General features: G+C 36.0%; 1 protein-coding gene across 1 annotated transcript in view; it reads right to left on the bottom strand.

Moving 5' to 3' along the window:
- Positions 1 to 5,046: 5,046 nt before the first annotated feature.
- Positions 5,047 to 11,138, bottom strand: part of SERPINI2 (serpin family I member 2) — a 31,165-nt gene continuing 25,073 nt past the window's right edge. The window contains exons 7-8 of the mRNA XM_042903606.1: positions 9,806 to 9,895; positions 5,047 to 5,123 (exon numbers count right to left, since the gene is read on the bottom strand). Coding sequence (XP_042759540.1) covers positions 5,047 to 5,123; positions 9,806 to 9,895 — 167 coding nt within the window. The remainder of the gene's footprint in view (positions 5,124 to 9,805; positions 9,896 to 11,138) is intronic.

The raw sequence follows: 11,138 nt of genomic DNA, 5'->3' as shown, positions 1-11,138 counted from the left end.
CCAGAAGTAACACATGGCATTTCTGCCCATATTCTATATGCTGAGAATAGACCAAGCAGTCTACCAAGTTTAAGAGAGATGTGAATGTAGTCTCTGGCTGGCTGTTGGGTCAGTATACACATGGTCTACTTTTGAAGTTATTACAAGCAACCATTGTACTAAATATTTCCACAGGTTAACAAACTTTCCCGCCTTCCAGCCTGCTGTGTTTGTGTTGCTGCTGCTGCTGCTATCAACTTCAAATTGTTCCACATACTTTGGGTCTTGTTATGGAAACACCCCATTAAAAATACCAAATTAACTTACTATTGTCACTAACAACCCCTTCAATGTCAGTGAGACTGTAACTCTTGTTCACGTCACGTTGCAATGCCAGTGGGTGTTCCTGGTTGCTTGGGCAGCAGAGAGGATCTGCAACACACAGTAACAGAGGCACCCAGGCTAACAAAGGCTCTGTCATCTAAGTAAAGCCCCCAGGGTCAGCGCTTGACATCTTCAGCATTGAGGTCTAGATGGTACAAAAGAGAGCAGTGAAAGAGGGACACTTGTTTCTTAATCATTTGGGCTCACAAGTGACACACTCACCTCCACTCAAATTCCATGGGTGGGAACCAATGGCAAGGGCCCACTCAGATAAATACAATGATGGATGAAATGTGGTCCCCAGCTCGTCCACCACTGTCCAGCAGTAGCTCTACACTGAGGAAGTCATGGTCAAAAATCTTCACTAGGGCACCTCAGTCGGTTAAATGTTCGACTCTTGATTTTGGCCCAGGTCATGATCTCATGTTTCGTGAGTTCAAAGTCTGCATTGGGCTTCAAACTGACAATGGGGAGCCTGCTTGGGATTCTCTCTTTCTCTCTCTCTCACTCTCCCTGCCCCTCCTCTCCCCCTCAAAACTAAATAAATAAACTTTAAAAAATCACCAGATACAGGTCTCTGCCACAAGAGTAAAATGTTTTATATGTATTCTGTTTTTAAAAATTGAATCTCGGGGCACCTGGGTGGCTCAGTCGGTTGAGCATCCGACTTCGGCTCAGGTCATGATCTCACGGTCTGTGAGTTCAAGCCCTGCATCGAGCTCTGTGCTGATGGCTCAGAGCCTGGAGCCTGCTTCCGATTCTGTGTCTCCCTCTCTCTCTGCCCCTTCCCTGATCATGCTCTGTCTCTCTCTGTCTCAAAAATAAATAAAAACATTAAGAAAAAAAAATTGAATCTCAAACCTATAAATAGACAACTGTAAATACATTAAGGACAAGGTAACAGAGTAAGATCCTAGTGAGAGGCACATCCTGGAATTTTTGTTTTATGAAAACTCTAACCGCTTGTGGACAATGGTGATCAAAAGACATTATTCCAGAAATGTGTCTTCACTGAGAAGTCTAAGATTTACAAACATAGGACTTTGGAATAAAGACTTAAAATAAGATTTGTCCAACCCTTCACTGTACTGGTGAGGACATCGAAGCCCCAGAGAATTGAGGTAGGTGACAAGCTAAAAATACAATTTTAGAAAGTGAAAAATGTCTCATCTTTCATTTCCTTTATATTATACCATCAGCATCAAAAAGAGAAAGAAAAAAAAAACAGGTTTTGACCTCTAGAATTTCAGACTTTATTTAGAGTTGATCACACATGAAGCCAGAAAAAGAGAAATGCAGGGGGGGAAACAACAACAACAACAACAACAACAGAAACAACAACAACAAAAAACCTGCTTTACAAACAAACAGATTATAGTAGGCCCACTTTTCCATCCTATGCATGGAGTCAGTCTCAGGATCCCCAGCTCAGGGGTCAGCCGCACACTGGGTGTATCTCAATGGTCTGAGGCTATCCAGTGAGAAAATACCTTATTTCCAGAAGTCCAAATCACTGACTTCTAATGAAATCTGCCTAATTTTTCTCTGTGTATTTCAAGTTTTCCAGATCATTATTATGCAATTTATGAAATTCTATAAATCTCACCCCAAAACAGAAATCTCAGGTCTTTGACCCCTAGGTCCCACTGCCCGATATAGCATACTCTTCACCCTAAAATATACCATGAATTATAACTATGTGAAGTCAAGAAACCCAATTCCAAAGCTCCCCCCAAATACTACTATGGCCATTTTGCCTCAAGGAGGAAAAAAAATGTATATGTGATATGTATATGATGCATTAGACTTTTTCAAGGGGTATTTATTTGACAATATTTTTATCCCACATAGATTATGGACTGTTGTGAATCATAAAGATTGTATATAGCTTGGCAAAGAAAATGATTTCATACTTATGTTATTTAATATATATATATTTATATTTTATAAATATGTTCCAGAAACTTCTAACCTTTGTGATATGGACCTATAATAACTCCTGAGTTAGTTTCCCTGAAGGTAAAGATTACAGGTTTTAATCTTGAAAGTGCTATGGCAACTGTTTCTTGAACCTGGAAGTGAGGAAAGAGGGGATTTTCAGCTTGAATCCACACCAGAAAGCTACTCCCTCTTCTATAAGGAGCTTAAATGCTCTCCTTTTGAAACCCAAGTACCACCTACCAGATGCAGAGCATGAAATCAGGGAAGAAAAACATTTGACAGTGCATTTGACAGGCTCTATAGGAGGGAACCTGAGGCAGATACTTGGCAGATCTTATTCAAGAAAAGCAAATACATTAGAAACATATTATGAAAATATCTACTTAACTTAAAACTTGGGCAGTCAACTTATTACATAGTCTCATTTATAAAACCCTTCTTATTTCCTTACCCTGTTTTATTTGTTCACTGGTTATTGTTTTCTGCCATCAGTAAAATGTCAGCTCCATGAAGGCAGAGACCCCGTTAGATTTGTTCACTGGTATATCCCTGGTACCCAGAGCAGTGCCTGGAACAGGGTGGAAGCTCAGTTAATAGTTCTGGAAAGAACAGATCAATCTCCAGAGCAACCTGACATGTTACACATGGAAGAGGATCCTAAGGCTCACACAATCCAAAGGAAACAGGAATGTGGACAGACCTGAAGACAACCACTGTCCTCTAACAGCTTATTACTCTCTTCTTCCTTAATCGAGGAAGCATATTTTTAAACCAGCTCCGTGATGAGCAACAAATTTGTGGCATATCATTAACATATAGATTAGCATTTACTGTGCTATCGGTTAAGTAAGCTCAAGTTGACAGTCTAGAAAAAGGAACATTGCTTGCAATTATGTTATAGTTTTACGCAATCATAATTAATTATAAAGTTGGCTTCATAATGTCTTGAGTATTGTTCTAGATTCTTCTGTAGATAGAAACCTAGACTTCAGAGACTAGTCAGCACAATGTTTTAGGGGGAAGATCTGTACTACTTGGAAGGACTTATGTAGAAGGGAATATGACTCAGTGATTATGGTCACAAGCTTCTAGTTCAGATATTCTTGTCTTTAAACTTGGAAATACTTTAAAGGCCACCATATTTATTTGCTTTATTCCTGTGACTAATTTATATGCTGGCTTGGAGCCTCAGTTTTCTCATCTGGAAGATGGGTAACATTATTACACAGGGTTTTTAGTATGTTTAACATAATGTAGATAAAATACCTATTTCAGTGCCTAACAGGTGATTAGGCTCAACAATGGGTTGCCATTATCATTAAATTCTCTACCAAGAGCTGCCTAGACAAACAAACAAAAGGACACTTTACAGTATTAACATCAAAATGGAAAAACAATGAAACGTGTTCTAGTAAATCATTGGAATGTAGCCATTCTTTTGAATATTTGGTTCTGACATTTGAGAGTAGGCAGAGAAAGGGTTCTGCATTTAATCTTTATAGATTACAATCTTGGCCCTAATACATCTGTCATTCAGTGTTACAAAATCTTGGAAGGTCAGCTTCCCTAAATCACACTAATTTAGCTGCCACTTTCATGCATAGGAAAATTTTATAAAAGTTCTCATTATTTTACATTCTTATACATGTTTAAAGCATAAATCAGAAGAAAAAAAAATTGATATACCCCAAAAGGTATTGAAACAATGGCAAATAGTAAATGTAATACATGGACTTACAATTAAGATTTTTCTCTTTGCTCATTTGTTTCTTAAATTCCACATGTGAGTGAAATCATATGGTATTTGTCTTTCTCTGACTGACGCATTTCACCTGGCATTATACTCTCTAGATCCATCCATGTCATTGCAAATGGCAGGATTTCATTCTTTTTATGGCTGAATAATATTCCTCCACTATCTATATCTATCTATCTATCTATCTATCTATCTTATGTATAGATATATCTCACATCTTTATCCATTCATTAAAAGAGAGGAAGAGAGAGACAGATAAAGAGAGAGAGAGAGACAAACCAAGAAATAGACCTTAACTACAGAGAACAAACTGATAGTGACCAGAAGGGAGGTGAGTGAGGTGATGAGTAAAATAGGTAATGGGGATTAAGGGGTGGATTTGTCATGACCAGCACTGGGTGATGTATGGAATTGTTGAATCACTATTTGAACACCTGAAACTAATATAACTCTGTATGTTAACTAACTGGAATTAAAATAAAAACTGAAAAAAAAACCAAGATTAAGATTAGCAAAATACTTAAAGTGCATCTACAGTCATAGATACTAGATCTCTGTACCTTAAATGGCACCTGGAGAGACACACACCAGGCCCACTCTCTCTCTTAACCTTAACTTCTACATGGTCTGGATAACGCTGCTGTGCCTGGAGGTCATATGGTCAGTTTTTGAGGAATACAGAGACTTTGATATCTAAGATAGAAATTTGATGAGATTGTTCTAACACACTAACATTTTATGTAAGTTCTCCGCTTTTGATTCATATAGACTTTATAAAACATACAGAAAGACCAGAAACATTAAATGCACAATTTCATTTATTAATAATTTCCCTTATTCATTAGTACATGTCTGTATTAGTACAGATTAATACAGATACAGTTAAAACAGAAAAAGACGTGTAGGAAGTATTTGCAAGATGATGCTATTTTGCTGATCAACTATTTTTCAGGAATCATCTTATATTCTGAGGCTGTGTTTTTCATTCACAGTGAATCCAAATCTCTTGCCTTCATCTTTTGGGTGTCAGGATTTGTCACCTTTCCCATAAATAAAATTGAGTCTAGGAAAAGAAAAAAAAAAACCTAGGAACTACTGGAGAAAAAAGTTGATAATAATTAGTCTTTCTGAATATTTTAACAAATCATTTAATATTTTATTTATCTATAAGATAAATAGACCATGTCGAACAGCGAAACCCTCTCCTTTTTCTAAAATATGTAATTATATAAGTATTAATCTTTTTCTGGTAATTTATGAAGTAAATTAACACCGACAACAGCTTGTCATGGAAAATGCATTAGTCCTGTTTTTCATACAGGAAGGCAAAAATAAAGTGGCAGAGAGGTATTCTTCTAAATATAGAGACTCAGGCAAACATAATATAATGAAATGGTGATGAGCATGGTGGAGTTTTTAATTTAAGGCATTTGCAGTCATCTTTTTATATATGTAACATAAGTCTTTAAGGTTAAGAGTGCAGCTTCTCAGATGTCTTCCTTCAGCTCAGAATCAAAGCTTACTGCAAAAGACAATATTTTCTATTGTCTAGTGCTTTCAAATCCTCACTGGGGTGATATTGTACACAGTACACACATAAACACCTGAGTCCAGCTGTTCTGTGTTTGCAGGTGAAAGGGAACTAAGAACTAGAGGACAAAGTAGAAATACAGGATGTATCAAAAACCCATTCACCTTTCTTTTAAACTAGGGTAAGATAAGTGGCTTGAATGGATCAGTGCCAAGCGTTGCCTTGACTTTTACGTTCCTTACAGACAAATATAATAGAACTACCCTATGATCCAGCAGTAGCACTACTAGGAATTTATCCAAGCAGGTGTGCTGATTCATAGGGGCACATGTACCCCAATGTTTATAGCAGTACTTTCAACAATAGCTAAATTATGGAAAGAGCCCAAATGCCCATCAACTGATGAATGGATAAAGAAGATGTGGTTTATATATACAATGGACTACTACTTGGCAATGAGAAAGAATGAAATCCTGACATTTGCAAGAACGTGGATGGAACTGGAGGGTATTATGCTAAGTGAGATAAGTCAGAGAAAGACAAAGATCATGTTTTCACTCATATGTGGAACTTGAGAAATTTGAAAGAAGACCATGGGGGAAGGGAAGGGGAAAAATAGTTTCAAACAGAGAGGGAGGCAAATCATAAGAGACTCTTAGATACTGAGAACAAACTGAGGGTTGATGGGGGGAGAAGGGGGGGGAATGGGTGATGGGCATTGAGGAGGGCACTTGTTGGGATGAGCACTGGGTGTTATATGTAAGTGATGAATCACGAGACTCTACCACCAAAACCGAGAGCACACTCTATATATACTGTATGTTAGCTGACTTGAAAATAAATTACATATATATATATATATAGAGAGAGAGAGAGAGAGAGAGAGAGAAGAAAACAAATAAATGTGAATTTCAAAAGTGATAAAATAAATTTTACATAAGTTTAAAGCTAATGAAAATTATACTGAAATGTATTTGAAATAATAGAGAGTTTTCATTAACTCTAATGTTCAGTCCAAAGACAGTCACTCTTAGAAGAGCCAGTAACATGGAAATAGACATAATCTCCAGCAGATTTTTTCTTTTTATGATTATAATCAATAATACTTTGCCTCAAAAATCTCAAAATAACTCCAATAAAAAGAAAACAAATACTCCTGTTTTTCAAATAGATGGAGATACATAAATAACTTTCCCAGGATTTTGTGACAATAGGAATCAACCTCAATGATTTCCTCAGTTCATCTGTGAGAGGAAAATAAATAAATCACTGAATGTATCTTTATAACTCTACAGCATTAAAATGCTTATTGGAATTGTTTAGATATTTTTAAAGTCACTTTTATGGAAACTAACCTCATAATTGAAGACAATTGTTTAAAATTTTAAATGCTCAGACAGAAGGCATTACATAAAAGCCATTTGTCCTAGCCTTTTCGACCTGTTTCTTTGACCACGGAGAACCACAGTTTGAATGGAGTCCATATGCAGTCACCTATCTACTCTCCACTAAACTGGATGGATTAGCAAACTCTTCCTGGACATAACAGGAATGGATCTAGAGGTAGGCTGAAACAGAAATTATTGTTTCCACTTTTCTCTACAGTCCCCCTTCTCAAAGAGGTGTCCCCCATATTGAATCAATATATTCATACATCTCCAACAGATAGAAACAACTTTTACCACCTAATACAATACTAGGTACGATAGCATAACCAAAGCCAGAAGAAGGATTTCTTAATAGATATCCTTCAGTCTGCTTCTTCAAACACAAAACCTGAAAGAATTTTAAACACACTATATATATATGTATATGTATATATATATATGTATATATATATATACATGTATATATATATACATATATATATATTTTTTTTTTATTGTGTGTGGAGTACTGTCAGTTTCAGAATCATCATTCACTCTCTAAGAAATGGCACATTCGTGTAGCATCTTTCACAATTTTCTTCTGAAAGTCTCTAACACTGGCCTACACCCTCAGCCTAAAAGAAGAAAAAGTGTTCATTTCCCTGCAAGTTTGGCTTAATAGGAGCTTCGGGTGAATATATTGAAATATAAGACGAACATGATAGAAAAATACAAATAATGTTTGTATTTTGCACAAGAGGACTGTTTGAATGAAAGAAAATATTAAATCTAGATAAAAATTGATTTGCACTAAGTCTAAAAGCATCCATCCCTCATACTTCAGAAATCATCAAATGAATATATTTTATATAAAGTGTTAAGCCACTTAGTAGCTTACTATGCTATGCTAAGGCACCATTTTTATCAACCTCAATGATTTCCTCAGTTCATTTGTGAGAGGAAAATAAATAAATCACTGAATGTATATTGTCTTAACATAATAGCCCAATCTACATTTTATATGGCAACAATTGACAGCCTCCGATGAATGAGTTGCTATTCATTTTAAACAATACTTTAAGGGAGTAACCCTAGTTTAGAAAGTCTCATTACAATAAAGATCACGAAACAGTAGAAATTGTCATTAAGGTCTGATGGTTAAGCATTATCACAAATAAATAAATAAATGGATTATTTGGGGTTTTGAATTTTCATTGCTGCTTAACAGATAGCAATTACATGGCCTTTGTTCTTCAACTTAGAAAACTGAGAGTCAAACATCATTATTCTAAATTATTTCCTTATGCACTGATGTCCAATGCAGCTCCATTTCTTTCTGTTCTCCGTACTTAACAATTACATACTAATTGTAAGAAATTAGAGTTATCCAAAGGTTAAAGATGTATAGATCAAATGACATTCTCAGAATATCTTTTAACATTGACCCATCCACTGGAATTGAAGTTGTGTTAATGCAATCTCAGCAAATCTAAAACTGCCTCACTGTTTCCAAGATATAACTTTCGAAAGGGTCACTCAGCATTGGTTTCATGGAGCCTAAAAAAAGACACTAGTATATCCTTTAGGGGGTCGATAGTATGAGCACCATCATGAGCTAATCTAACAGATTCAGATCTGAAATTAACTACGTCTCTTTTCCATATAACAATTTATAAAAAGCAACTTTTCCATTTTCCTTCCTTCTTTCATGTATTCAGTCATTCACTCATTTATATTTGTTGATTTATTCATAATGAACACTATGTGTCAGGCATAGTGTTACAGGCTTCATATATTCTTTTACTTAACTCTAGATGAGTACTAATATTCTGTTTAAATTGGAGGTGAAGAAAATATGGCTTAGGAGGTTTAATTGACTTGTCTTACAACTATTAGTTAACAGAGCTGGGACTTGAGGCCACTCTGACACCCACGTTCACACTGTCAGTCTCTAGGGATACTGACATTGTGTGCAGAGCCCTTGGCCAAACACTCCACCTGCTGTCATTGTGTCAAATGCAATCCAATCCACTACCACCTCTACCTTTTGTAACTATAACTGCATCATCTTTCACCAACAGCCCACATTGGAGATTTGTATATATTTGCATATATTTGCATATATGTGACCTCTCCCTCCCACTCAGAGCCCATAGCTAGTCACTTCTTTGGGAATCTACCTCTGAAACCTTCGCAACTGTGCAACTCCCAATTTCTACTCCTATTGTAACATCACAGAGAGTTACCTTCTGAGACAAACAGGTGCTATTTCCCCTCTGCTGTGTTCCAACTATATGACCTTAGACAAATTATATAACCTCTCTCTGAGCTTCTGTGTTGTTATTTGTCAAATATCTAAGCTACTGGAATGGTGTTAGCTTTAGAGATGGGGATTTAAAATGGCTACCATATTTAATAGCTGTGTTGGCGGCTATTACTACCACTTTTAGGCCCCTGTCACCTTTAAAATACAATACCTGGTATAAAAGAGGCACTCCACAAATAGCCACTGAAGGAATAAATTTGAAAATTGCAATAAACTTAATAAATTGAAGGAATAAATGATTTCAGATATATAGATTACAAATAACAGCTAGGGGCGCCTGGGTGGCTCAGTCAGTTAAGCACTTTACTCGACTTAATTTTGGCCCAAGTCATGCATGATCTCACAGTTCAGGCTCTGTGCTGATTGTCTCTCTCCCTCTCTCTCTGCCCTTCCCTGTCTCGGGCACATTCTCTCTCCCTCTCTCAAAATAAATAAATAAACTTAAAATAAAAACTAAACAGCAGCTAGAACTGGGTCTGTTTAACATAAGCAGTTGCCCCAGAGAATTCTCAAAAAGATACCTGTTGGGCTATTCTTCACAATAAACAGAAATGGACGATTTGCTGTAAATTGGTTTTGAGCCAGACTCATGATCACAGGGATGTTCATGCCTATGAAACAGAGACAACAGTTATTTAGATGTTCACATTAAAAGATGAGTAAAGAAAATATATCCATAATACTTTTTTGTAAACAGGAAAAGTCATTTTGTTTCAGGAGTTAACGTGTAGAAAAATAACCATTTTCAAAATACAGGGAAATTGAGAATAAATTTAAAAATCAAAGAGCAGAAGAACAAATATTGGATTATTCATGGAATTATTCTCACTTCACATTTATGTTCAATGAAGAAGAAAGCCAGATTCTTGATTCAATTTAGTGAAAGCAGCTGAAAATTTTCTTCTTTTAAACAGTAATTTTCCACTCACTTTTTATTTACATTATATGATTTATTCTTATAATGTTTTAACTCTTAATTCCTATCCAGATATGTCTGCACTTTATTTTTGTTGTTCAGGCTTGTGGTAATTACATCTGCATTCAAATTTATTCTTTTTTTAACTTTTCCAAAATCATTCTGTGGGCTCAGAGCTTTTAGGCTTTGTACTATGAATGAGTATGGGATTTTTATTATATGATTAGAAACAGAGATTTGCTGCCTTTAATTATTATTTACTCTAATAATGTATATCAGGCGGCTCCATTATAGCATTTGCCAACATTTAGAGTGGGTAAATTTAAATGGTTGGATTTTTTTCTCTGTGTCTACACTCAATTCAGATGTGTTCTTTACCAATACCGCAATGATTTCACACAATTTTCTGAGTCATGAAAAAGTCATTAAAAAAATACCACATGAGTGATCAGAATTGGAAAATAATGGTAGAGAAGGAAAAAAATGTATCCTCTACACTGTGACTGGGGTATGCAAATTAAACTGACAAAAGACATTAACAGAAAAAATGGTTCATTTCATATCCCCAGAGAAGCTTCACGGAAAAGAAGTAAATATTCCCAAAAATGTTAGGTTTGAGAGCTAATCTACCTGTTTAACAAACTGTGGAGAAGTGACTAGACAAAAAAGAAAAAAAAGGAGGGGGGCATGTGTCTGGGGCAATAACTTGTGGGAAGGTAAATACATAGGGGAAATCAATGGTATGAGAGGGTTATTCAGTAAGGTTTGTTATGCAGACTCATTTCAGTGCCAGTTTTCATGTCCTGTGGTAAAGGTTGTTCTCCTTCTCGCATTATGGGAGAGAAGAGAGACACCTTCACAAGGAAATGCATGTCCTGCTTTTAGGCAGATCTGGGGAGAGTAGAGAGCTCTTTTTTATGTGCTGTTTCTCAATTTTC

The sequence above is a fragment of the Panthera leo genome, chromosome C2 (assembly GCF_018350215.1).
Source record: "Panthera leo isolate Ple1 chromosome C2, P.leo_Ple1_pat1.1, whole genome shotgun sequence".
NCBI lineage: Eukaryota > Metazoa > Chordata > Mammalia > Carnivora > Felidae > Panthera > Panthera leo.
Note: the sequence above shows the minus strand (reverse complement) of the source record. Positions and strands in the feature narration are given on the sequence as shown.